This window comes from Phalacrocorax carbo, chromosome 10, assembly GCF_963921805.1.
Source record: "Phalacrocorax carbo chromosome 10, bPhaCar2.1, whole genome shotgun sequence".
Taxonomy (NCBI): domain Eukaryota; kingdom Metazoa; phylum Chordata; class Aves; order Suliformes; family Phalacrocoracidae; genus Phalacrocorax; species Phalacrocorax carbo.
The window spans coordinates 1,849,658-1,876,839 of record NC_087522.1 but is presented as its reverse complement, the minus strand read 5'-3'; the positions used below and the strand labels follow the sequence as shown (position 1 = coordinate 1,876,839).

General features: G+C 58.7%; 1 protein-coding gene across 1 annotated transcript in view; it reads left to right on the top strand.

Moving 5' to 3' along the window:
- The window catches only part of NHERF2 (NHERF family PDZ scaffold protein 2), a 40,945-nt gene that overhangs the window by 7,457 nt on the left and 6,306 nt on the right, over nt 1-27,182 (top strand). The window contains exons 3-5 of the mRNA XM_064461372.1: nt 20,207-20,383; nt 23,647-23,800; nt 26,866-26,909. Of these exons, the coding sequence (XP_064317442.1) occupies nt 20,207-20,383; nt 23,647-23,800; nt 26,866-26,909 (375 nt within the window). The remainder of the gene's footprint in view (nt 1-20,206; nt 20,384-23,646; nt 23,801-26,865; nt 26,910-27,182) is intronic.

Sequence of the window (27,182 nt, the reverse complement as noted above, 5' to 3'; positions counted from 1 at the left end):
CCCTGGGGGTGATGCCCACTGCGTGGGGCTGGGGACTGTGGCTGCTGAGCGGGCAGTGCTGAGCATGTCGGGTGCTTGCAGACCCTCAGCACAGCGGCTGGTTTGCTCCTGCCTCCGCGGGCGGTAGCTCTTTGAAGAGCTGGGCGCTTCAGCCTTTCCTGGCCAAGGTCACTTCTCTGTTCTGGGGCCACGAGTGACTCTGGTATGAGGTCAGGGGTGGCCGGAGCAGCAGGACTTGCATCCTGCTCCTGTGCCTTGCAGTCCTGCTCGCTTCAGTGCGGTAATACCTGCTCCAGGCTCGTGGTCTGGGTGATGTGGCTCTCCTCCTGGGTCCAAAACGGCTGGAGGCCAGGGGGGTGATGGTACACCCCACTTCCTGCAGTGCTCGGCCGTCCAGCACTGTGTCTCTGCATGGGGAAGCTCTAGCCTGACCCTAATTCTGCAGATCACTGGCACTGCACCCATGTGGGTGCTGTTTAGGAGATGTTCTGGTCCCTGCAGTGGGGCTGTGGCAGCTGGAGTCCAGTTAGAGGCTTGCCCTCAACTAGGTTTGGAAGTGATGGGGTTCTGAGCTGGGTGGCACCGGGAGAAGCTGGGCTTGGGCTGGCAGCACTTGGGTCTTTAGTGCAGTTTCCCTGGAGGTGTTTAGTGAAGGAGGAGAAAAGGCAGCTCCCTTCCCCCTGCAGACCCCTGGCCCCAACCTGCCCCTGTGGGAACTGGTGCCCTGATGCTCCGGGCTGCTCCCAGGGAGCAGCATTTTTTTAAGCAGCATTTGTTTATGTAAATGCTGCATTTTTCCTTGATTTGAGGCCGGGTTGTTCAGTGCAGCCTGAAGCAACGAGCAACTGAAACAAAGAGGAGGGAAATCTGGCACCCGGGGCAGCTGTAAAGGTGGGCAGCGGGGAGGCGATGCAGCAGGCTGGGTGGGCACAGCCCTGCCAGCCCCCCCCCATGCTGCCCTAGTATTATTTTCCAAGAGGAGTGACCCCCCCAGAGAGCTCCTGTGGGTGAGGAGGCCAATGCACACCCCTGGCAGAGACCTGGTGTCCAGGACCTTGTGCTCCAGGAGCCACGGTAATGCCATGAATTTTTCAGCATGTATTTAAAAATCAGGCTGGCTGCCCCGAGAGCAGGTTGGCAGGGCTGGCTGCCAGTAGCGGCACCCCGGGGACTCGTGCCCTGCGTGGCCGTGGTGGCACAGGGAGCAGGGTCTGCCTTGCCCCGTCCCCTGGTGCTGCACCCAGCGCTGCCTGAGCTGGAGGGGTTTGCCTGCTCGCCGCCTGCCCCTCGCTGTGCCCGCCGGGAGGGGAAGCAGCAGGGCCCGTGCCCCCATGCCGTGCACTCCCCTGTCCCAGGCATGTTCTTGTGGCTGCCGGGCTGTTTTCTGCTTTTCCCTGGAGCTCTGGCTTTGCCCTGCTGAGCACCCAGCATTGAGTCCCCAGGAGCTTGGGCGGCAGCCGGCAGGGCTGTGCTGGAGGGCAGCGGGGTCTCAGCGCAGCAGGGGCTGCTCTGGGTGCGTTGGGTGCTTGGCGGTGACTTGCCTCTATTGCAAAGGTGCCTTTGGGACAGCAGTGCGAGCTGGCGGTGCTGTTAATTAAATGCCTGGGCTAATGGCGTGTAAAAGGCAGGCGCTGAGCGGTGCTGCCGGCCCTCCCGGAGGTGTTCGTGGTGCGCAGGCAGTGTGGCCCGGGGCTGGCACCAGTGGGAGGGATGTGCCGTTACTGGGATGCCGGTTACGGCCACACAAGCTTCATGGGCCACGTTAGCGACGTCCTTGGGACTTGCTGCCTCACTGCTTCCTCCAGGTGTGTTTGTAGGAGAAACAAGAACAACAGTAAAGCCACTGAGATGCGTTTGGGGTGATGCAACTCCCTTCCACCTCTGCTCCGGTCACACCAAAGCATGACTGTGGGAAGGGGTGGGTGTGCAGAGGGACCTTTACAACTGGCATTTATATTTTGGAAAACAAACCCACGTCTTGTTTAGTAGCTGCTGGATTCAAGCAGCCTGTTGGGTACAGGAATTTTAATGTGGGGGAATTAGGGGCAGGTTGTTAATTAAGCCCCTGCTCAGAGACGGCGTCGTCTTTAGCGTTGCTGCTGGCAAGGACTGCAAACAGGAGGAGAATGGGTGTCCCTCCGCTGACACGGGGGATTTTGGCTGGCTCTTTGCTGTGACAGCGAGCAGGCATTTAGCATCCTGCGTGCTGCCTGCCCACGCTCGAGAGGAGCTGGTGAGCCTGGAGACAGATGTGCTGTCCTCTGGAGGAGGATGGACAAGTGCCTGTCGGGACCTGCAGGTGTGGGGCCAGCGCTGACATCGAGGCAGTAAATATTTACACTTCTGTTTGGGTCAGGAATAAGAACTTTTTCTGTTGCAAATAAAACTGTGTTGCAACATCTTCAGCTGCCAGCTTTCTGCCGGAGCGCTGGAAGGGGAGTAACTCGGGACAGATGTTTTTGGAGAACTTTGCCAACTCAGTTGAGGCCCAAAATTTAGGGCTTGTAGAATAACCACAAAGATGTAATAAACCCGAACATGAGCAGAAATGTCTGCAGTAATTATGCGATTAAAAAAAATAACAAACCCAAGAAAATAAATGCATGCTTTAAATTAAAGTACTTCCCTGCAGCGTCCTGCGCTCCCCAGGTCCCGGTGGCAGGCTCAGACCTGCGGGGAGAGGGTGACTGGGGAGGACAGCAAAGCTCGGCTCTGGTACAACCTGGGCGAGGATCCTGCTGTGCAGACAGAGGCTTGGGGAAACCCTCCAGCACAGAGCCTGAGCAGCTGTGGCCGTATCCCTGCAGCGTTCCCGGCCCTTCCCACAGCAGCTATTTTTGTGGATGCTGCCAGCCTGGCAGCGCTCGCTGCGGGTCTGAAAGGGCGAAGCCGTGTGTGTGCCCCGTCGGAGCAGGGATGCATCACTGCATGTGCTCTGCGTTAGCAAAAAAGAGGGAAAAAAAAAACCCTTTACAAGGCCATTTCTGCACCCGCAGCGTGGAGCTGCACCAGGGCTGCCGGGAGCTCGGGCTGCCGCTCTGCTGTGCCTGACGGAGGGCTTGGGATGGCAGCGCGGCTTCCCGTGTCCCTGCTGGGGAAGGGGAGATGCCTGCGCGGAGCTGGGAGGCAGGACGGGGTGACTGGAGACCCCCTGCCTCCCTGCAAAGAGCAGCATTGCAGTGGGCGCTGGACTACACGGGTCTGGTTACCGCAGGAGCTCAGCTGAGGAGCGGCTGCAAAGCTGGGCTTGCTTTTGGGATTAGTGTTTCAGTGCTGTCCCAGGGCTGGTGTGCGGCGGAGCTGCGGGAAACCCGTGCTGGCATTGACCCTGCTGCATTATTGATAGCGCTGGGCTCGCCGGCATCGTGTGTCGCAGGGCTGTGCCGGGGCCGCAGGTGGGCTCTGGAGCAGCTCCAGCTCGCAGCATCCCGGGGATGGAGTTTGGGATGTGCGGCAGGCAGAGGGGCCCTCTCTGGGGAGGGCAGCGGCGTGGCGGCCCCTCGCCCCCTACACCATGGGCTTGGCTCAGAGGAGCCTGGAGGGTTTTGCTTTGCTGGGAGCCTGCCCCTTTCCTGTGCGGGCAGCGGGAGAATAAATGCATAAAAATGACTGACTTTTCAGACCATCGGTCCCTCTGACAGCCCAGCGACTTGGCGCTTGGTTAGTAGGAGCAGGACAAGACCTGGTTTTGCAGAGCTGCCTTTGCGTGAGCGTTGGGGTGTTTCAGAAGCTGGTTGCACTTCTGCCCCCCATGGTGTGTGTGCAGCCAAGAGCAGGATTTTTGGTATCGGTTTGGGGCTGGCATCGCAAGGCCGCTGTGTGCAGCGGGGTTTGCTGGAGCCTGGGCTTGGGTTGTGATGAGCCCACGGTGGAGCGGCGTGTGCTGGGTATTGCGGCAGCACTCGGAGGAGGTGCTGGCAGGGATCTGAGCCTCATCCTGCTGGATGCAGTCCAGATAGGAGATGGGACGCTTACCCATGGTGTTGTGAGGTGAAGGAAACAGTGTGTTGCTTGCCGTGCTGGAGCTTGGCAGGGTCAGCCCTGGTTCCCAAAGGCCTGGGTCCCACACACTCGCATCTTCCTAGTGCTGTGGGAAGGGAATTTGGATGCAAAATGCTTCTTTTTATGTGGACTGTGGCTGTGTCCCATCATGCAAAACTCGAGGGAGCTGTGGGTGGGTTGCAGGGACAGAGGGAGGGGGCTGAGCGGGTGTCCCCTGGCTGCAGCTTGCCTGCCCGGGCTTGGTGCAGGCAGTGGGTCCTTGGAGGAGCTTGGCTGGGGGGTTATTTTTGCGACAGGGCAGCGCAGGAAGCTCCTCCCGGGGAGGAGAGCATCCACCCCGCGGCAGAAACTTCCTCCGCTGTGATATTTTTAGTGAAACACAAAGCAAGTGGAAGGGAGCGGGAGGCAGGAGGCAGATTAGCATCGGGAGGAGCTGTGCCCTGCTAAGAGCCTTTGTTCCTGGGGCCACGTGCTCCCAAGGGACACCCAGTCCTGCGAGGGGACAGTGGGGTCACCTCTGGGACCGGCCACCTCCCTGGAGGGGTGTTTGCATCCCGGCTCATCGCCTGGCTGCAGAGCGGTGACACTGCTGACACCAAGAGGTGCTGCGTGTGGTCCAGCCGGTGATGTTCCCTTCTGCATCCTCGAGTAATCGAAAGCTTTCCCTCAACATGATTTGAAAACTGACATTAGATGGGAGCCGTTCAAAATGCAGCTCGCTCCGGCGCAGCTGGTCCTGGCCCCCTTCTGCTCGCAGGGATGCGCTCGAGCAGCTTGCTTTAATAACAGCCCCGCTTACGAGTGGGCTCCTTGCCAGCTGTTTAATGGTTCTGTTCAATAGTAAAAATATTAAATGGTTTCAAATAAATTAAAAATCTTCTGGCAGAATCAGGGCCTTCTGCATGTGTCCTGGCAGCTGCACAGAGCCTCTGCCGTGACTGCTCCATCCCTTGGAGCTTCTCTAGGATGGTTGGGCTTGTGGTCCTGTCATGGTCAAGGAAACCTTAAAACAGTATTGCTTTTGGGGTGGGTTGTTTTGGTTTTTTTTTCATTATCTGTTTATTCCCAAGACCCAAACTAATTGTGGACAGGGGGCACGCTGCATGTTTCTATCTCTTTATCTGGGACTGTCCCTGGTGCCACTGTGCAGCGTGGCTGGATAAAACGCCTCCGGGTGTTTCACGCTGGACCTGGCGGTGCTGCAGGGGATGCTGCGGGTCTGGGTGAATCCCACCTCCTCCTGTCCAGCCCCCCGGGCACGGGGCTGCTCCCACCTGGGGGAGAAGGTGCCGGTGTTATGGCATTGCTCGTGGAGAATGGAAACACGTGGAGCAAAGATGCTGTGCAATGTTGATTTACAGTGTGCATTCCCAGGTTGGAGGGGGTCAGAGCTTCCAGCTGCTGGCCTGGCAAGCCTGACTTCCAAAGGAGGTTTTTAAGAGCTCCTTTTAATCTGAAGGCAACATCCCTTTACTGCTTGCAGCCCTAACAGCACATACATGTGATGCGATGGCCGTGGCATCGCCGCTGTGCTTCGTTCCTGCCCTTCGGTCAGGGAGACTGAGGCTGCAAGGTTGAGTAATTTACCCAGCACTACAGCAGAACTCGACACATAAATTAAGGTCTGAACTGAGCCTGTTCTGGCTCCCAGTCCTTGGCTCTATCTCTAGGTACAGAGATTTTACAGGCAGTGATCTTGGGAGACTCCAGGTTGGGATATGAGAAAGAGAAAATTAAACTCATAATCGGCAAAGGGTTTCTCCAGATCCACAGGTCTTTATAAATAAGGAATTAAAACCCAAGCTGTCGACATAATTATTTCTGGCAAGATCCATATCGTAATTTAATTTCATTACCACTTTTGCCTGGACTCCTGAGTGTTTTGGTTCCAATGCTGCGTATGTTTAAACTGTAACCAGACTTGGAGCTGGATCTTGTTGGCTGAATGTCTCTGTCTTCCCACTGAAACCTTGCAAGAGTTTGTTACCAGGTAAAATAAGCCGGTGGTAGATGTCTGTTAGTGGTGAGTCTCTGAAAGCCAAATTGAAAGGTGGTTTTATGAGCAAGGGGAAGGTAAGAAAGACAATTCCCTATAGGTACCGGTGCTGCAGTAGTGCGCAGGGATGCTCTGCAGGCATCTCGGGCTCCAGCTGCCTGGCCGGCAATGGGCAGCGGGTCTTTCCCCTGCTGGAGTCTCCAGCCCTGGCTCTGAGCCGTCCCATGCACTGCCCTGCGGCCGGGGAGGCTCGAGGAGGGAGCCAGGCAGGGAGCAGCGGTGAGTTGGTGTCTGGATGCAGCCCCGGGCCCCTCTATCGCCACCTGCACGGACCCGGCAGGAGCCCCACTGCTTGCCCTGGGGCATTATGTGATTAAACCCTCTTACGGGCTTACAGGGACTAATCCTGTTAAAGAGCAGCACAAAAGGCGGCAGGAGGTCTAATCCCTCTGCTCCCGCCTTGGCGGGCTGAGCTCCCACGCCGGGGTGTGCTGCGGTGGCTCTTCCCGCAGCCCTCGGGGATGGGGCTGTACCACCCGGCTGCACCGGCATCCCCTGCGCTGCGATGATCTGCCGTGGGGCAGGTCTCCAGTGGCTCTTCCCTAGCCCCGAGAGCTCCTGCCTTGCCGTGTCCACAGCCACCGTGGCCTGTGCAGGGCTGGCTCGCTCGCACGGGGCCGGCGGTCCCTCGTGAGCGGCCAAAGGCCATCCCAGGTAAATCAGTTAATTCTGGCCCTGGGGTTGTTCGTGGTTAGCAGGATTTAATTAAGACGAGCCCTAATTAGTTCTAAGCAGATGAATAGTCTGCTTTGCCTGGAAGAGTTCCCTGGCAGCTGCTAATGAGTGCAGGGCTCCCACTGCCTTCAAGGGGCTGGGTCTGTCCTGGGGATGGGGGTACACGGGAGACCCCATGTCATGCTGGAGAGGTGCTTGGGGCACCCCAGAGGTGGGGATAAAAATTTCCTGGTGCCACTCCTTGAAGCGGCTGCAGGGTTTTGTCGGGCGCCTGGATTCACCGCTTGGTTTGGCAAGCGCCATGCCGGGGCTGTTGCTGGGGCGGCTGCTTTCCCTGCAGCTTTCTGGTCCTCTTCATCCCTTCCCGTGGGCACGGATCGCAGCGTGCTCAGAGCCCCGCAGCCGGCACCGGAGCGTGCCCAACACCGTGCACCCACCTTTGCCCAGGGTTTATCACCAGGAGCAGCCGGGGCCTGGTGCTGGCTCCGGGGGTTATCACGGGAGGTCCTCCCACACTGCGTGGGAAATGCACTTTGTCGTGGACCCCCCGCCGCTGCGCGGGGCTTTGGCAGAGCTGCCTCTGAACCACCTTATCTGCCCCAGCACAGAGGTGCTGTTCGCCTGCCCTGGCTGGAGATAAACACCAGCCCATCGCCCGAGGAGCAGCGGCCGGGAGGGTGCTCGGCTCCCCACAGCCTTTAGCAAGCGAGGGGCGTCTTCTGTGGTCTTCTCATTTTTAAGGAGCTGGGTTTAAAACGTCATTTTTGAGCTGAACATCGCAGCGGTACGGGCTGAGTGAGCGAGCCCTGATGTTCCCCCATTGCATCAGGTCTGGGTTTGATTCCATGTTGTCCAGCGGCGTTGTGGGATGGAGCTGGAGCCAGCAGCTTGCAGTGGCTGCTGTGGAAGGAGGGTTGACTCGCGTGGAGGAGGTTGAGAGCCCCAGGTGAGGTATGGGCTTTGGGTGCTGTATGTGGATCAGCTCCGTGGGCTGATTTTGTGCAAAAACCTTTGAGCTGTGGGTTTTTGGGAGGAGGAGGTAGCTCGTGTGTCAAGCCGTGGGCTGGGCGTGAGGCCCCTCACTCGTGCTTCTTGGAAAATTGCACCTCTGGATATTTTATTGCTGGATTTTTCAATACAAAAGGCCTTACATTTGGTTAGCCCCAAGCGCGGGTGCCACAGCACTGGCTTTACTTTCATTATAAGGAATGCAGAGGATGTTTGGAGCCCTCCCCCTGCCCCATTTCCTCCAGCAAGCCGTGCTGCCCGGCCAAGACAAATATTGGTAGTAAACTATTGAACTTCCCTGGTCCCAGTGCTCCCCGGCGCTCACAGAGCAGGGCCTGTTCTCCCCCCTTCCCCGGGCAGGGGCCGAGCTGGGGAGGCACAGATGTGTCCCCGTGCTGGGCACAGCCCGGGCGCCCGAAACGCTGCTGCGCGACGGTGGGAGCTCGAAGGCGTGCGGCGAGCGTGCGGCGCGCTCTGCGGCGCTGGAGCACCTGCAGGGCTGCTCCCAGCTCACCCTGCCCTGCATCCATCCCACCCACCGCCCCAGCCTGGGCATGGGGGGAGCTCGGTGGTGGAGCTGGGGGGAAGGTCAGCCCTGAAGGGCCAGTGCGATGGCTTGCGTGGTCTCGCTCCCACCCTGCGTGTGCTTTATTGGGCTCTGCAGGTCTAAATATAGCGCCTGTGACCTCGTTCTCTGCAGCAGGGGGAAGTTGCAGGGGCTTGCAGGGAGGACCGGGAGCCATGTCGTCGCTGGTCCATGGTGCACAATAGAGGCTTCCCCATCCTGTGTTAGACGTCTCTTCTAGCAGCTGGCTTTCTGCAGGGCTGCGGGTTATTTATTAACCTGCTGGGGGCTGCCCCCTGCCCCCAAAAACCAGGCTTTCAGGGCAGGTCTCGGTGGGTTTGAGCAGGTTGGTGCTGGCCGCTGTGGGATGCAGATCGCGGCTGGCACTGCAGCAGGGAGGAAGCAGCTGTGGGACGTGGGGTGCGGGGCATGGTCCCACAGCGGCCGCGCTGTGTCACAGTGTCCCCTGGGTCCTGCGCGGGTACTGCAGCACAGCCATGCAGCCCGCAGGGTGAAAACCACGAGTTAAGAGCTTGAGCAGCCTATACCCTTCAGAGAATATCTTTCCTTCCCTGGGTGTGCGGCTGAGAGATGCCCACCTGTAACAAGGAGATGGTGGCACGCGCAGCAGTCGTCCCCCTGTGCCCACCACAGGCTCTGGGGAGGGAGCAGTGCTTTCCGCAGTGCCCGGTGCATCGCACGAGCCCCCGGTGCTCCCTGGCACATCGCATGAGAGCCCGCACCTTCTCGAGGGGGATTTACCCCGGTGTCGGTGGTGCTGAGCTGGTCATCGTGATGCAGCCACGTGTGCCCAGCGCGGGGCTGGGATGCTCGTGGCCGCAACCGGGGCTCCACGCTGCGGCGGGAGCGCAAAGCTGGGATGACTGGATTCCTGCTAAGGACCTGGAGTTATTAAAGGCAATGAATGGGGCCAGCATTAACGAATGATTTGGTGATTGCTCAAGGCTTGGCCTCAGCAAGAAGCTGAGGAGTCCAAAGGGCAGGCTGTTACGTCGTGGTCAGCGGTTTTATGGTGCGCAGCCCTGGCCAGAGCCTCTGGCTGCAAGAGAGCATGAGCTCGCGTGCAGAGCGTGCTTTGCGTCCTGCCCCGGGCAGGAGGCTGCGTCTGAGATACATTGCCTGTCGTTAGAGCAGTGCTGAGGACAGTGAGACGTGCCGCCGTGGCACGGGTGGCAGTTGTACCTCTGATCTGGGGTGCTGCAGAGCGGGGCACGTCTCTCCCCCGGGAGCTGTGGGGCTGCAGCACGGCCCCTGCGGAGGGAGGGAGCTCCATGCAATTGAGGAAGCTCATTCCCAGCATCTCCCGCTGCCTTCCCACCGCCCACAGCAATCCCTCCCCTTGCCCCGGGGGGTTCATGGCGAGCGTGGGAAGGACTTTTCCCCCTGTTCCAGAGGCTTGAGCTGTGGTTTGAGCTCTGCATGGAGCAACCAATGCTCCTTGCTTCCTTTCCCTCCTACCCACTGGAAAATAGATCTCTCTAGATCTGATGAGACCCCTTTGCATCCAGAACGGAGTTTCTGGATTCATCCAAGAGGAGAAACACCAGTCTGCCAGGACCCATGCTGCTGCCCTGCATTGTCCTGGAGCCCATCCCTCTGGAGCAGGGGAGCTTGCCGGCATCCCGGCTGCATGTTCCCTTGGCAGATTGTGCTGGAAAAGTCGTCTCTCTTAAAGCAAACACATGCACGTGGCGGTTTCGGTCTCCTCCGTCTGTCCTCCCTCCCTCCCTCCCTGTCTCTCCCTGGGCTGGGCCAGCTGCTCCCTGCTCCCAGCCAAGCCTGTGCTGCTGTTCCTGGCTCCAGCCCTGCCTGGGGGAGAGCGTGGGTGCCTTTGCTGTCTGAGTCTGCTCAAACGCCAGCAAATGGGAAAAAAAAGCTGCTTCTCGTGGCTTGTGGCTGAGAAATTCCCCAGCTGTGGGATTGCTGAGGAATGGCAGGGACAGCTCTGCCAGAGGCATCGCTGCTGGGGGGATCAGCTGGACCCCACGGAGCCGGAGTGGGCTGGCATCTCTGCAGCAGCCAGCTGCCCTCACTGGGGGATGTGGTGGTCTGGGACCCTTGCCCAGGGTTGTCCCCACCAGGGACACGGCCCTGTTTGCAGCCCCTCTCCTGAGAGGCCCCTTTGTGCTCAGGGATTTCTCTAATGCCGTGGCCGGAGCTGCAGCGCAGAGCTGGGATTTCAGAGAGGGGCAAATCCAGGCTTACCCCCCTCGCCTTAGGGCATCAGCAGCTAAGGCCAAGCTCTTATTTCTTTGGCAGCAAATTGCTTAAAGGTGAAACAGCGGTGGGAGGCTGTAAGTGAAATGCTTTTCCCATCACTCTGCTTTGGTGCAGGGTGCCCGGGGGCGGGGGGGTGGGAGCTGTGCTGTCCCGGGGGGCAGCCCAGCCTGGCAGGCACTGTCACCGTGGGCTGGAGATCAGGCGTCCTCCCCACCCTTCACATCCTTCCTGCTCTTGTTTTCTCCTGCCCGGCAGTTTCTCGGTATAATAACCTTTTGTCGTGCCTGGGGCCGTGGCCGAGGTCCAGCCCTGTGGCAGGGTGCTGGCACTGCTGCCCCACTCTCCCACCGGGTTTGCATGCTGTAGTGCCTGGAAGGGGCCAGGTTGGGGTGTACGGACTTGGGTGAGACCTGGACACTTTGGTGCACAGCTCAGGGAGGGCACATACTTCTTCATGCCGTTCCCGCAGTGCCGGGAACGGTGAAGGACCTGATTAATTTTTTTCTGATTGCTTTTGTGTTGCCCTGGAAAGGGCTGCCGGGGGCTGAGGGTCGCCAGTGACAAGCCACGCCGTCCCCTCCGCTGTGTCTGAAATAGCTGCAGGGCTCAGGGCGAGTGTCCGTGGGGGCGGCGGGTCCCTGCTGAGGCTCAGTGCCTGCCGTGGCAGTCTGTGGGCATCGTCCTTCCCCTCGGCTGCTGGAAGGAGCCGTCCTGCAGGCGCAGGGTTTCCGTTGCACGGCTGATCTTCCTCCTCCCAGGGGCTGCCGTCGGGTTGTGACCAAGGGCAGAGCAGGGACCCCGGCCAGCACAGCCAGCCCCGACGCGGTGCTCCCATCTGCTGCAGCACACCCGGCAGGGCTGGAGACTCACCCACTGAAAATATCCAAATTTACCATATCAGCTGCGGCTTGGCTGTGGGTCCTGCTGAGTACCCGCGGCTGGAGCGTTTCCACTGCTAATTGGGATCGCTTGGCTGTCTCCTGGCTTGCCTGCCATCCTCGCTCGCTCCCTTTGTGCTGTGTGTTGGCAGAGAAAGCAGCAGGACGTGTCCAAAGGATGCCGGGCATGCATGCCGGTGCAGCCCCTGCTCCTCCAGCAGCACCCCCGGCAGAGACACAGCACCTGGATGAGCCCCGCGGGCTGGCATGAGGATGCTGGGGCAGCAGTGCTGCAGCTGTTAAGGAAAACAGCCCAAACATCAATGTCTTTTGCCCTTTAAAAGCCAAATATATATATATTTTTTATGTTTCTATCACTCAAACCCAGCTGGAGCAATTTAAATAATTGGAGTAATTTGAATAATGGAAGCAATTTAAATAAGCTGCAAAAGCCCAGACCTTGCGTTTGGGGCTGGCAGCCTGTGCGGGCAGGCGAGGTGCCTGGCCCTTTGGGTTCATGGTGACACAAAGCTTTGACACCGAGGCGAGGGACGGCGGCAGAGCGGCACGGCTTGCGCCGGCACTGTTGGGAGCCTGCAGCACCCCTCCGCTCCCCCTGGTGTTATTTAAGATAACTCTGCTCATTTCGGGGTGATCGTAGGCCCTGCCAAAAGGTATTTCACGGCAGCTCGGCTGTGTTCGAGCTCCTCCTTTTCTCTCAGGGCAGGGGTTGTCACGGGCGCTGCCGCAGTCACTGGGGAGCATCCAAAACTTTCCGCTGGCTGCTGCGACCGCTGCTCAGGAGATGCTGTGAAGCAACAAGCTTTAAGAGCGAGTGTCAGTCAGGCTGTCTGGTCCGTATCGGAAAAACAAATCGAAGTTTTTCTCTTTTGACCACTGGTGTTGGAGGCAAAACACCTCCTCAGCTAACGGGGCGGGCGGTAATTAGAGTTGTGGCTGTATAAAAATGGAAGCAGGTTGTTTACGGAGCTGGTCCTGCCCAAGCATTTATTCCTGGCCTGTCTGATGGAAAATCTCTGAATTACCTCCCTTTTACAGGTGCTGGGGGGGGTGTGGGGGGTGGGTGTCTCACCAGCCAGGGCGCCTCTGGGTGCTGGAACTGCCACCTTTCTCCCCAAGGCCAGCTGCGGGCAGGCGCAGCCTGGCCCTGCGAGGAAGGGGAACATCTGCTTGTTTTTCGGTGGGCCTGGCGTCCCACCAGCTGCCTCTCCCCTTCCCCCTCCTTTATTTATAGCATTTCACCAACATCTGGAGTTTGAGCCGATTCAGCGCTGGCTGACTCCGAGCTGGGGGATGGAGCTGGGTGAAATGTGTGCGGCCGGGGAGGGAGGGAGCCCCCGAGCCCTCCCCAGCAGCGTGCGGGGTCTGCAGCATCCCGGCGTGGACCTGAGGACCACCCAGGGGTTGGGAAACCCCAGGAGCATCCTTGCTCTGCTTTCCCCAGCAGTGGGGACGGTGGGAGAGCTGCCGCGTCTCCCCCTCACAGTGATGTTGGCCCACGGTCCTGTTTTCTGGCTGGGTTTGGAGGCTCCTTTGACATTTGCCATCAGCCGTCAGCCCCATCACCCCCACCCCGAAAGTGTCACCGAGGTCCCTCTGGCCTGGGGGGACGCAGAGCTACAATAGTCCCCTTTCTGGTGCTGCTTTAATGGGAAAATTTGAGTCATTCTTGGGGGAAGGGGAATGAAAACCAGCCCCGCTGTAGCAGGCGGCGGATCCCTGGCACGGCAGTGAATGGAGGCAGTAATCCCGCTCCTGGCTGTGGCGCGAGCCCAAAGCCTCCCCGGTTCTCACGGCGAGCAGGGCTGCGGGCACCCACTTCTCCTAGCTTTCCTCATCTTTGTAGCACGAAAGACAGCGGGTTTTCATGGCAGGGATGTGAGGATCCCCCTCCCCTTCCCAGATCAGGGCGATAAGCATCTGCTTAAAGTTAAGTGCATCCCTAAATGTGAGCAAAGGCAGGAGCCTTTGAGCTTCCAACAAAATTGTAGTCATAATAGCGGCAATTAAAGCTTGCCCGCGGCTCAGCTCAGCTCCCAGTGTAACCATTATTGCCAAGGGAGGGTGCCCGTGTCAGGGCGGGTGTAAATGGGCCCCTTGTTCTGGCGCTGCTACATCCCGGGCCCCCTTCCTGCACGGGTTTCTCCCCCCACTTGGCTCTTTGCCAGCTCCCAGCATCGCCCCTCGCTGCTCTGCCCGCCGGTGTTTGGGTTTTGGTCAGGGTCCCGCGCTGCCGGAGCTGCCCTTCTCCTCCGCGACCCCCAAAGGCAGCCGTGCGTCCCGTGGTGCTCGCTGCCTGCAGCGGGGAAGCCAAAGTGAGGGGATGGAGGGTAGGTGAGACAGCGGGGACGGACCCCGAGGCCCTGAGCAGTGTCCCTTGTCCCCCCAGGACATCTCAGTGTCCCGAGGTGGCCGTGGAGCAGGACGGGAGCCCAGTGTCCCCCAGCCCCGGCGGGCTCTGCTGGTGGAGGTTTTCTTCGCAGGCGAGCAAAGGAGCCATTTTCTGACCGAAACCACATGCAAAAGGAGAGGAAACGCCACGGGAGCTGACTTAAAAGAAAATATGTTAACAATGTAAATTAGGCAGGAATGCTCCTGCCTGTGTTTTCTCCAGCTCGGCCGAGCAGAGGCGGAAAGGCTTGACGTGTCGCAGCGTGATCCGGAGCCTGGAGCGCGTCCAGGCGGTGCAATTCCCAACAGTGGCGATTAGAGCCTATTTGGCTGCCCCCAGGAGATGGCAAAGCCCACCGGGCTGGGCCGTGGAGGGATGGAGCTGGTGCCGGGAGCAGCCCCAAAGGTGCCGGTGGGTGCAGAGTGCTGCGGGGTGAGGTGGTCCCGGGCAGGACTGAGCCGATTAGGTGGTGAGCCCTGATCTCCGGTGATCACGTGCTGCGATGGGGCCGAGGCGGCCGTCACGCCCGCGGCAGATGAGCTCAGCTCGGTTTGAGCAAATCCCCGTTCCAGGGGGACGAGTCGGGCCGGAGCTCCTGCTCCCCTCACGGTGCCGCCATGGGACACCGCGCGCTTCCCGGCTGCGCCGAGAGCATCCCTTCAGCCTTGGAGGAGGTTTGGGGGTGAACCTCCTTGCTGAGGTGCACAGCAGCGTCGTGGCTTCAGCGTGCTGGTCTGCAGGAGCTGCTCTGCCCCGTGGTGTGCCGGCACCCGCTGGGCTCCCACGGCAGATGGTACCGACCCGGCCTCGGCCGCTAGACTAGCTCTGTGTCTGTGCGTGTGTGTGTGCTCAGCCCTCCTCCTCCTCCTCTCCTGGAGGACCTGGGAGATGTGGGTGTCCGTGCTGGCACTGGTGTCTTATTTGTGGTATAAACCCCTAAAGTGTGGCTTTTCAAGGCATTTTAGCCCATCGCAGGGCGTGCACTCGCCTGTGCAGCACGGGGAGCTGCGGGGTGGGTGGGCTGGAGGTGGGACTGGGATCCGACGCGGCTGTGCTTGGCCACCGCCGGCTGTGAGCATCCCAGGCAGGGAGAGACCCACGGCTGCTCCAGCACTTATTAATTGCATGGAAAGCTCTTGTTAATCAGAGCCAGCGATGTTTATTATACCGGCCCCATGATGGAGCGTGCCTGAAACATCCAGGTGTACGAAACGGGAATGGTCCCGGTCACTGCAGGGAGCTGCACGGGGGTGGCATGAAGCCTGTGCTGTGGCATCCCGGTGAGCCAGGGGGGTGTCCTCAGGGGACCCCAGTGAGCCAAGGCGTGTCCCTGAGGGTCCCCCGCTCCCAGTAGCAGCACTGGAAACTAAGGGGGGAAAAAATAATCAGATGCTGCAAGAGTTGCCATGAGATTGTGAGAGCTGGCAACACCCAACCAATCTTTTTTTTATTGAAAGCGTTTCATTGTTATTTAATGTCTTGTTTGTGCATTTTTAAATGGACCAGCTTGAACAGCGTTTCCGAAGCTTTTTTCCTTCTACCATGACGATGATTTGCCTCGAGCAGCAGCTCCAGGGGTGGCGTGGCAATGCAGCTTGTGTATCTGTACGTGCACATGCATATCTGTGGATGGGTGCGGAGAGCGATGCTTGTAAGTGGAGCAGGACATGGCGTTGCTTCCTAATCCTGCTTACGAAATTAGTGGCCGCTGGAAGCATCTGGATACCTAGCAAAAAAAAATTTGCTTTCTTTTGCAATTGTTTTTTGCGTGCAATTTCTTTTGCATGCAAATAGACAAAAAACACAGTTAATTTTTGTTGCTTTCTAGTATACGTGTGGATCTAACTTACGCAAGCTGGCTTTTGTGTTCTTGGCATGTGAAAGGGTGGCAAAGCCTCCTCCAGAGTAATACCGAAGTGTTTCTGCAGGGGTGAGTGTTGGCAGGTTTCTGGGGAGCCCAGATAACGTGCCACCGTTACAGGGAATGCTCCGTCGCAGGGCTTGGCTTTCACAAAGGCAAAATCCCCCACCCCCCCGGGAGCTTAGGAAATATCTTCCCAGAACACAGCCAGGGAAACGTTGGCACGGGTCGAAAAGAAAATAAATAGCAGAGCTGGCAAGAGATGCAGCGGCTCCGTGTCAACTGAGCACGTTAAGTGCAAAGCGTTTGAGCATGTACTCGGGTCTGGGCGAAGCGAGGGGTGTCAGTGTTTGCTTAATCCCAGAGAGGGGCTTTGCAGAGTTGTCGTCTAAGACCTGCTTTTTCCAGTGGCTGAGGATTGTGTTAGTCTTGGGTATAAGAGCCCAGTGAAAGCCCCGGATCATCTCTGTTGGGGGATAAGCAGTTTTGCCCTAGGATTTCTGATCAGAACAGATGCTGAATTGGGATTATTATTTTTTTAAAACAAAGATCTTGAATTCATTTCAGTTAAGGACCTCGAATTCAAGATTTTATGGTGAAAGTAGAGCAAGCCCGCGTAGGACGCGGCGCTGGTTACCACCCTCACAGCCAAAGGGATCCTGCAGACGAAGCTTTCCCCTGTGTGGTTTATTTATTGAGTAATCTGATTTCACTGGCAATCCCGGGGGATCCCCCGGCGTGCCCTTCCGCAGCCGCCTGCCGAGCCCCAGAGATCCCCGCGCTGGGACGGCGGCCACAGCGGGGCATTTTTTGGTGATTTTCTCGGTGCTTTCACACAGCTGACTCCATGAAAAATGGATCGGGAGGAAAATGGTTTAAAAAGGTCCGTTCCAAACCCAAATAGGCGATCCCAGGCGCGTTCCCCTCTGCTTGCGAGACATGCCCCCTTGCCCTAGCTGCACAGAGCCCTGCGCATCCTTTAAGGTCGCGTGGATCCGACCCTCTTTGGCCGGTTGAATCATTTCCTGTTTTCTTCATTTTTTGAGGGACTCCAAGGCAAGCTGGAAATGTTTGCAGATAGGGTGAACTAACTGCGCCGGGGCCATGGGAAAAATACAGGCGTGCTGAATCTGCGGAGGGAGGGGTCGCGGCAGGCAGAGGGGCTGGTCCTGGCGTTCGCTGGGCAGGTGGCTGAAGCGCGTTGGGGAGCCCTGCCCTGTTTTGGCAGGAGCTGGGTTTTATCCATCAGTGGGTGTTGCACTGATGATTTTTCCCTTTTAAGAACCGATCTGTGCGTTGAGGTGTCGATGCCAAGAGCATCTCCCCGGGTAGGTGCCTGTGGGTCTCTCTTCCTCCAAAACTTGTCCTGGTAGCATCCGTGCGCCCCACAAGCTCAGCCGCCGCATGTGCACGTGAGCAGTCAGTCGGTAAGGCTTGTCTTGCAGCTCCCTCCGTGCTGCTTTTATATAAAACTGCAATGCCAAGTTAATCTCTGACGATGTTGCAGCTGGTCCGAGCGCACCCCGATGCCCGTGACGGGCGCTGCTGATGGGAGCCCTCATTTGCGAGTGTTTTTTTGAGGAATTCGGTGCTCTGGCCCTGAGGAGTCGGGGTGACCGAGGTGTCCCTCCTGTGCCAGAGCAGCGGCATCGCGGGCGGCTCTGACCTGGTGTCAGCAAGGGCTGGTCATCTCCCATCCCTGTTTCCTGAGATTGATCTGGTCAAGCTGGTCCTGGGTCCCGATCCACCTCTGCTCCTTCTGGGCATTGCAGCAACGGCCAAAATTCCCTCCACTTTTTGCCCCAGGGCTCTGGGACCGATCTCGCTGCGGCGGAGCGCGGTCGGCACGCACCCATGCAAGCGGGAGCAGATGGGTGCAGGCGGGTGCAGCTCCAGCTCTTGCTTTGGCCAGGGGTTGCTGAGCGCCGGCGCTTGGCGCCGGGGGAGGCTTTGCTCTCACCTCCTGGCTCTGGGGTTCGGTGGGGCTGGGGACCTGGGGGGTTCAGGCTGTCAGCACCCCAGGGGCTGTGTTTGGAAGAGCTCGGTGTGAGGAAGCAAGTCGCAGAGGGAATGGAGGAGGCGTTTCGGTGCGGTCAGCTGCCCTGGGAAGTTGCAGCCTTAAGTGATTTTGGGGGAACAGTGGCTTTTTTTGCATTTGTATTCCCAGCAAAGGGATGGAGGCTGCAGTCATGCAAGTGTTGTCCCCTGAACGTCTCCAGCCCACCGTGAGCAGCTTGAGTGTTTCATATGCAGCTCGAGGAGAGCTCTGCTGGGGTTTATTTGCATCCCGTCGCGTCAGAGCGAGCACTGGTGGGAGCAAGGGGGAGTTTCCTCGGGCTGTGAAGCAGCTGCGGTGGATTTCTGCCTCCCCTTGCGCTGTCCCCGGGTCTCACCTCATCCCATTGCATTAAAGCCTGCAACAGGCAGTTGGTGCTGGGGGGGTTGTCCAGAGGCCCCTCCTTGCCGGGTGGTCACGGCTCACGGCACGGGGACACGTGCTATCTGTGGCATGAAGCAGGTATTTCTTGCTGGGATTATTTGGCTTTATCTCTCATCATCTGTGGCCTCTGGCCCCGCCAGTGGCAGCAGCGTCACCCCACCCGGGTGTGCTTGGGTGACCCGCGGTGCCTGTGCTCGGTGCGGGTGACGGCTGATGCCCTGCGCCTGGGGGTCCTCTGGCCCTGAGCTCTGCAAAGTGGGGAACCCAGCAGTGCGTGCTATGAGTCGTGTTTTGCCGTTTGCGTTACCGCGGTGCCGGTTGGTACCGAGCGGGGGTGGAAGGGCGCTGCTCTCTCCAGCCGTTGGCAGCCGGTGGCTCTGCGGCCGTGCCGAAGGGAAAAGGCAGCAGAGCCGTTCCCCAGCGCGGCGTGTCCCCGGGGGCGACCGCTCTGTGTGTTTCTGCCTGATGCTCCTACAGAAAATCCCATCTTTGGGGAGATGAAGGAGACGGGATCAGCCCCCAGGGTGACTGGCAGGAGCCAGCGGCTCGCCGGCGGTGTCCAGCCGCCTGGTAATCGGCTTGCTTATGTGCTGTGCTGCTCCTGCGGGAATTAGGTGCTGACCCCAGGGTGCCAGGAGACCAGCGAGTGCTGGTGAATCGATTCAGCTCTTCGCTGCCCTCTGTACTTGCCCCACCGTGACTCGCAGCGGCCAAAAATCACCTTGTATCATTGCAAATGGAGTTACTCCCCGTCATCACCGGGGCACGTGAGGACCCTGCGGATAGTCTGGCTCCACGGTGGCAGTGGGAAACGTCCTTTGGCTTGTTTGATTCTTGCCACGCAGGGTCTGTGTGCAGCTGGAGCCCCTTGGCATCACCCCTGGGGTCCCCCACGCGGGTGCTGGCCAGGCCAGGTCTCCTGGGCATCAGCCATGGGTGCCCTCAGCTCCCGCAGCCCTTCCTGGAGTGGAAACAGCTTTTAAGCGACATCGAGGGTGTTTTGCAGAAATAGCCCCGCGGTGCCGCGAGTGCAAGGTGCTGTTGGTGCGGGCAGTTCCAGCACGAAGCCAGCACGGCGTGTAGGAGCCGTGCTGGAGGCACGTGGAGGGAATTGCCGCGTGGGTTTTTAATTTGAAAGGAAAGGCTGTAAGAGATTTCACCATAAATGTGCTCTGAAAAAAAATAAGGCCTTTTATCAGGAGGGGAGCAGCATTTCTTTTAAGGAAACATTAAAACTCAGCCACAGGGGGTGTTTTCCTGAAACCACAGAGGAAAATGAAAACCCGTATCTCCATGGTGGCTCTTGCCAGGGACGCGGCGCTGTGCCGTGAGCCGGTGCTGCCCCACGTGTGTGGGCTGGAAGGGGTCGTGCGGAGGCTGGTGGCGAGAGCAGCATCCAAGGGAGCATAAAGGGTCCTGCAGACCTGGAGGAAAGCTGGTATTTGTTGCTCCCTCGGCTGCCCCCAGGAGCTGCAAAGCATTGATCGTGGGATGGGGGGAAGGTGCTAAGCTCCTCACATGCTCCTGTGCCGTTCATCCTACAGCAAGCTCAGCCTTTCCATGCTGCAGGGAGCCGTCAGGCCTGGGGTTCATCACCCCGGCCCCCAGAGCCCCTCCGCTGGGAGGTGGTTGTACCCACGGGCGATGCCGATGTCACCGGGGCCAAGGGCATGGCGCTGCCTTAAATAAATTACTAAGGTTAATCCAGTGTCTCAGCTCTCGGGTTTGGTTCCTCCCTGCCCAGGGCTGCAGCCCTGGGGCTCGGCTGCTGCTGGGGGGGTCTTGGTGTACGGGCAGGCTTTATCTGGGCTGCTTCTGATGAAGGAAATGCATTTTTTGTTTTGTTTTAATTTTTTCTGTAATGGTTTCGGACAATTGATTTTCTAAAATAGACTCAATGAGAGGAAATTCATTTGTTAACCTGTCCCTGTTCAGGGGAACAGGAGGACAGGGTGCTTATGTGGTGCTTCCTTGGTAGTTTTATTTATGATTACATCTCCTTTAGAGCAAAACCAAACCTATAAATTAAATGTTTTGTCTCCCCCGAACCCCTCCTCTGTTAACCAGGATTTAAATGGACAGAAGGAGCTGTGCCCACGTCTCTGCCACCTGAAGAAAGGCCCCAATGGCTACGGCTTCAACCTGCACAGCGAGAAGTCCCGGCCGGGGCAGTTCATCCGCTCGGTCGACCCCGACTCACCGGCCTCCAGAGCGGGGCTGCGGCCCCAGGACCGGCTGGTGGAGGTAACGGCGCGGGGTTCGGCACCTCCCTTCCTGGGAGGCCTTTTGGGGTGTCCTCGGCAGGGATGTTCAGTCCTACCTGGCAGAAGCGGTTGGGTCCTGTCCCCCCTCTCGCGGGTGGGGAGAGGGACAGCAGAAGTGATGGGACCCTTGGGAAGCCTGAAGCTGGGACAAACCCCCATCCCATGACCTTTTCCATCAGATCCCCCCCCATATCCTCCCTAATACGGAGCCACAAGACCGATGTGGGCGCTTAGGCAGCGGCTTTGTGGTCCTTTGGCAGTTCATTCAAAGTGGGCACTCGTGAGCGCTGAAATCTAGATGCTGCTGCTGGCTCTGGCTGGCACAGAGGAGGGTCGGAGCAGGCAAACTGCTGCCCCTGTGCCCGTCGGGGTGGCTCGGGGGTGGCCGTGGGATCCTGCGGACAGATGGGGTGCTTGATGGGTGCCCATCTCCCCCCCGTACCACGGCAAGCCCTGTACTGGGTGGCATTGCCTGGTGCCGCTCGGCGCTGGAGCTGGCTCTGCCCGCTGCAGTGAAAGGGGTCTGGGGACACGTGGGACTCGTCCCACCGCCAGCGTGGGGAAGGGGGTGACATCGCACCCAGCCACCCTCCGGTCTGGAGTCCTGCCGTGGGCGCAGGGACGGGTTGGTGCCACCCAGGCGAGCTGATGCACTGCCAGGCAGGCGCTCAGAAAGAGAGGGGAAAAAGCTTTGCAGAGTTTTTAAGACGAAAAATTGCTCTTGGAAGCATCTTCCTGGTCACCGAGTGCTGGACAACACAAGTTTTGATGTGGCTGGGAATCGCCCTCCCTTCCATTTGTGTCATGTGTTTTTCCTGAAGAAAGAGGTTTCCCCATCCAGAGCTGCCCGTGCTTTGGGCATGAGCAGCGCACGGACAGCGGGACGGGCAGGGCTTGATCCGGCAGCTGGTGCCACAGGCATCGTCACCCCTTTCACTTCTGCACCGTGGGAGCACGTGGATGTCCCTGCTCAGGGCGACATGTGGCCCTTCCCCAGGAGGGTGAACCCCGAAACCCTCCTGCAGGGACCAAGCCGAGGCCTCACCACTGGCTCCAGAGGGGGAAAGGGGTTTGTACTCCTGGAACAGAACACATCCATCCTGCAGACCTGAGCAAGTCGGGGAAATACTAAGACCAGAGCACTTGCCTGCTGTCTAGCCCCAAGAATAATCTTCCCCCAGCTGGTGCGAGCTGATGCCTCTTCCCAGCCCCTAAAACTTTAATGCTGGGAGCAGCGTGGGGCTGGGAGCGGGGTGCCGGTGGCGGCTCCCGGCAGCGCGGTGTCACGGCGAGGCGTTGTGTTATTTATTTATTGGTGGCTGGCGGAGTGCCTGGCACATACAAAGCGGCAAGGGGTGAGCTGGCGAGCTCGGAAACCCGATGCCCTCCGTACCTGCTCTTTGGGGCTTTGATAAATATTTGATGCCCCCCAGCCCTGCTGTGCTGGGGCAGGGGGAGAGCAGCCCCGTGCTGCCTGGCTGAGCTCAGCCAGGGGTGAATCGGGGTGACCGGGAGAGGTGGCAGGGTGCTGCCGGGGATGGAGCGGGGTTACAAGCCGGCAGCTGAGGTTGCCAGTGAGGTGCAAAGCCTGGGCAGAGGGTTCCCTTTCCATCCCAGCCCTCGCAGCCGTATCCCGGCCCTCAGGACCTGCTTCTGCCCCAGGTTTGTGTTCAGGCATCCAAAACACAAAGGGGAACCCAAAGTTTGGAGCTGGCCCAGCTCAGGTCTGCAGCATTCGCCTGCCTTGTCCCTTTGCAGCAGGGATGAGCTGCTGCCTCCCCTAGGTCGTGCCGGCAGCCTTGGCACAACCCAGAGGAGGCGGCTGCTCGCCCCCGCTGCGATGCAGCCACGACTTCGCAGCGAGAGGGACCACGGCTGGGCCAGAGCCGGCCTCACCCGCTGTCCTGCTTCCCTGGGACAGGCTGCAGTGTCCTGGGTGCTGCTGGGGCAATGCCACGCTGGTGTAGCTCAGCTCCCCGGGGTGCTGCCGGGACAGGGTTACCCTCGCTCCCAGGCTCGGTCCCCGACTCTCCCTCGGTGTGCTTCCAGAAGGCAGTTGTCTGTCTGCAGGAGGAGGAGGAATAAAAATGTGTTGGTACTGGTGATCCTGGACTGCCGTGGCCCTGCAGGAGAGCAGGCGTGTGCATCCAAAGCACGCAGTTATAATGTTATAATGTGTGGCTTAGAAAAAACAAACAAGACCTGCCCTCCACTCCTCCCAACGAAGGCCTTTCTGTGCTGCACAGATTTCCGAAATCTTTGATTTGTTTCAGAAAGCTGTAGTAACGCAGTAGCTATTTTTTAAGAGGAGGGGGTTACTCTGTTCCCGGTGATCTCTGTAGCACCAGCGCTTTCTCCCCTTCTCCATCCAAGCTGAATTATCACATCGCTCTGCTGTCCTGCGGGCAGGCTCCTTTGGAGGCCAAAGGCAGCATGGGTGGCGAAGGGTGGGTTGAGCTTTCCCAGGGACAGGCTGGAGCATTGAAAAGAGTTTGTTGCACAAAAGCGGGTCCAGCAGCGAGGGGCTGGGCGGTGCAGAGACCTTCCCCTGCGGGACAAAGGGTAATTCATTCCCCACCCGAACAATGCCTCAAAATCACAATTGTCCCCTCCCTGTGGGGAACAATTGGGAGCAGAGGATCACGTTCCCCGGTGGGTCCTGGCTCGCACGCAGGGAAGGGAGAAATGAATCTGTGCAGCAGGCACGGGGGCTCGCCCGCTGGGAGACACGGGAAATCCACGGTTTCCCTCATGGAGGGATGAATGATGGTGTGGCGATGCTGCAGTCGCCTGGGCAGGCCTAGGGAGCAGGAGACGCCGGCAGCACCCAGCCTGCTGCCTGTGCACATGGTTGCACCCTGTAGGGAGCCTGAGATAGCTGGGGCTCATCCAAGGTGAGAGCTGGGTTTGAGATCACTAACGCCAGAGCATTTCGGCAGGACCTGGGTGGGTGAGGTGGTGGCGGAGGCTGGGGGCTGTGGTTTCCAATGGGCGCATCTGGGATGCGTGCAGTAACATGAAGGATGCTCTGGCAGAGGCGCTGAGGGGGTGGTAGGAGGCTGTAGCTGGCTTTAGAGGGAGAAGAAAAAAGCCTGTACCCTTCCTATCATCCCAACCAAAATTAAAAACGGAAAATCCCATCCCTTAGGGGATGAGGAGGCTGCCCTGGGGGTCTGTGAGCCAGGACCAGCATCTCCGCTGCGGGCAGGCACAGACTTGGGTTCTGATGCTGTCGCTTTGCAGGTGAACGGCATAAACGTGGAAGGCCTGCGGCACTCGGAGGTGGTGTCCCACATTAAGTCCAGGGAGAACGAAGCCAGGCTCCTGGTGGTGGACCCTGAAACAGATGATTACTTCAAGAAGCTGGGGGTGACCCCCACGGAGGAGCACACCAAAGGTGAGACCTCGCTTTCCCTGGGCGACCCAACGCCGTTCCCGTGACCCACTGTGTCGTGGGTGGGTGTTCAGAAGTGAGGGAGAGTCATGCTTCCCTTCTGTCTCATCTCTTGGTAGTTTCCTGAGCACCACCCAGCTATTTATAAATAGTGAGAATACTTCCTAATCCAGGCAAAAAACAATTTGTTATTTTTACACGGTGAATAATTAACTCAGGAATTTGCTGCCATAAAGTGGCTGAGGCAAAGCGTGGTGGGATTCAGGGGGAGCTGGGTGCTTGGTGAGCGATGAGCTCGCAGAGGGATGCTCAGGTGGGACCATTCTGTCTGGTTGGGGCTGGGAAGCCTCTCCGATGGCTGTTCCTTGGGCCCTTCCATTTTCGGCTGCCCCCGGGAGATGGGGAGTCTGGCGTCAGAGCAGGTGGACCCGCAGGGTCTGGGGGAGCGGAGCAGTCCGCTGGGGTGCTGAGCTGGGGTCTTGGGAGGGAGAGTGCAGTAAATACCCCCCATTGCTCTCTGCTTCCGTGAAGGAGCCTGAGGGTGCATCGAGAAACACCGGAGCAAACACTGTGTGCGTGCAGGGGGAAGGGTTTCACGCCAGGGCGATCACAGGGTTGGCTCTTGCAGGACATGTTTTCCTTGCTCTCGGAACCTGGCAGAGAAAGCAGCCTGTCCACTCTCCAACCTGTTGTGCTGCAGCTCCCAGATGGGGAGGGAGCGGGGCGCTCCCTGGCCCGTCCTGCTCCCCCCAGCTGAATGGGGAGCTCTGTTTCCCACTACAGCTGTTTCCTTATCTGATCTGCACTCCGGGTCCCTCCCATGCTCAATGGGGAGGTTTGTCCAAAGAAATGGGTCAAACAATGCAGAGAAGCGCACGGGGCGAAAACGGTGTCAGATGCTCCGCATCGGTTCGAGGAGGAGCTGGGGCGAGAGCTGTCTGCTGGCACGAGCGATAAAGGAGCCCTTGTTCCCTGGGGTGGGGATGAAGCCAGGGCCACGGACGCGCTGGGGGGGTGCGGATGAAGCCAGGGCCACGGACATGCTGGGGGGGTGCGGATGAAGCCAGGGCCACGGACGCTCTGGGGGGGTGCGGATGAAGCCAGGGCCACGGACGCGCTGGGGGGGTGCGGATGAAGCCAGGGCCACGGACATGCTGGGGGGGTGCGGATGAAGCCAGGGCCATGGACGCTCTGGGGGATGCGGATGAAGCCAGGGCCACGGACATGCTGGGGGGGTGCGGATGAAGCCAGGGCCACGGACGCGCTGGGGGGGTGCGGATGAAGCCAGGGCCACGGACATGCTGGGGGGGTGCAGGTGAAGCCAGGGCCACGGACGCGCTGGGGGGGTGCGGATGAAGCCAGGGCCACGGACATGCTGGGGGGGTGCGGATGAAGCCAGGGCCACGGACGCGCTGCGGGGGTGCGGGTGAAGCCAGGGCCACGGACGCGCTGGGGGGGTGCGGATGAAGCCAGGGCCACGGACGCGCTGCGGGGGTGCGGGTGGGTGCTCGAGCCCCTGCCTTGGCTCTGCAGCCCTCGCTGCCGTCTGGACGGATTCGTCAGAGATCAGGAGTTGGGTCTGCCGGGCTGGTGGCGGTGCCTGCGTCGATGACAAAGTGCTCTGGTAAATTCCGTTGTTTGCAGGATAAGAGGAAATAATTGCACTCTTTAATCAAACTGCTTTGATCTCAGGCTGACAATTTCAAAGCCTTACTGCTGATACTAAGCACCTCAACGTCTTAGCCAGTGAGTGTATTTTAAGAGCGATGCACCTTTCAGGATTAAGGGAATAGAAGACTATTTCCAGACATGCCGAATTTTGAAATTGCTTCTTTTTTTAAAGTCCAGTTCCACTTTAATATTGCTTGTGATTTGAAGCTTGCTTCTCATTTAAGTAACATTAGCTTTTTATGATACTGGAGACTTTAGCATCATTTCTGCTATGAGCTGACTTCCTTCTGATGACCATTGCTCAGAGCTTATCACACTGTAAACCAACATTCAGTATGATAAAACACCCAAGGACCCCAACCCCATAACCGAGGCTTTTGCAGCGGCACGCTCTCAATATTATGCTTTGGGTTTATTTTTTTTAAACACAAAGGTGCCCCGGTTTGCACTAGGAATCCCTGCAGCTCGCGCTGATGCAGCCCCCAGATCGGTCCTTCGGAAAGCCCGGCCGCGTCCGCGCGTGGTGCGGGGAGATGACGGCTTTGGGGCTGTGCCGTCGGCGGCCCTGGGCGTCCGCAGCCGCAAGCCACGTCTGGCACCATGCGCCGCGCTCGCTTCCCTGCATGTTGGGTTACGCGGCGACGCGCATCCACATCGTTGTCTTCTGCTGGAGAGGTGCACAGAGTGAGGGCTTTGCCCCCGAGAACCATTCATGCTCGGCATAATTCAGTTATTAATCCCGCCACAGCTAACACACCCGCTAGCCTGGGACAGATGAGACACGGTAACGCCTTTAGCAGCGACTCGATCGTGGTGACTGGCAGCTTATCTGCATAAAATTTGCCATCGTGTCAAATAGTATTAGTGCAAATTGTTGCAAGTTGAGCAAAAAGAAAGAATGCCAGGGTACCTGGGGGGTGGGTTGTTTGCCACATGCTGTTGTGACACCAAAAAGATGCTGATTTTGGTGAAGAGCGTTGGCTTGGTCTTTAAGATTTCTGATTGAACAGCTTCTGAAAAAAACCCAAACCACTTAATAGTCAAAAAAAATGGGAGTGCGCTGAATTTAGTGCTCACAGAAGGAAGTTACTTCCAGGACCCCTTCCTGAAAGGTGTTTTCTTCTGATGAAAACAGGGTGAAATCGAGTGAAGTCGGGGGAATTGGAAGGAGTTTGGTTCCAGCAGGGCACGAGGGGGATGGACGGGCTTCTGCGTGGGCCGGGAAGCAGCGCAGGACAAAGCCAAGCAACAAGAGACGCTGAGCTGGTGGGGTGGGCAGGGAGAAGGCAGGCTCGGGATGGCCGGGTGGGTGATGCCGAGGGATGCCTGCCTGGGCCCTGAGGCCAGCAGTCCCAGCTGAGTGTATTTAACGTGTATTTTCGTTGTGTGGTCTATAGGTGTGGTACCCCAGCCCATGACAAACGGATCCGCACAGACTCAGGTGAGTACCTGCCTGTTCCTGGATGCCCCGACGGCCGGCGGGGCTGGGCAGCATCCCGGGTTAGCTCGGTTTAGGGGAACGAGTTGGAGTGATCAAGAGGGGTTGGGGGTGGGAGTCCAGGCTCCTGGCGTGCCAGCTTCCTTTGGCTCCCACCTGTGACCCCTGAGCTTGTCGGGATGACTTGCCAGCCTGCAGAGCAGGGATGCTCACCGTGTCCCCAAGGCTCGTTTAGCTCAGCGTAACTGCTGCTCGCTGATTTTAATTGCTTCCTAC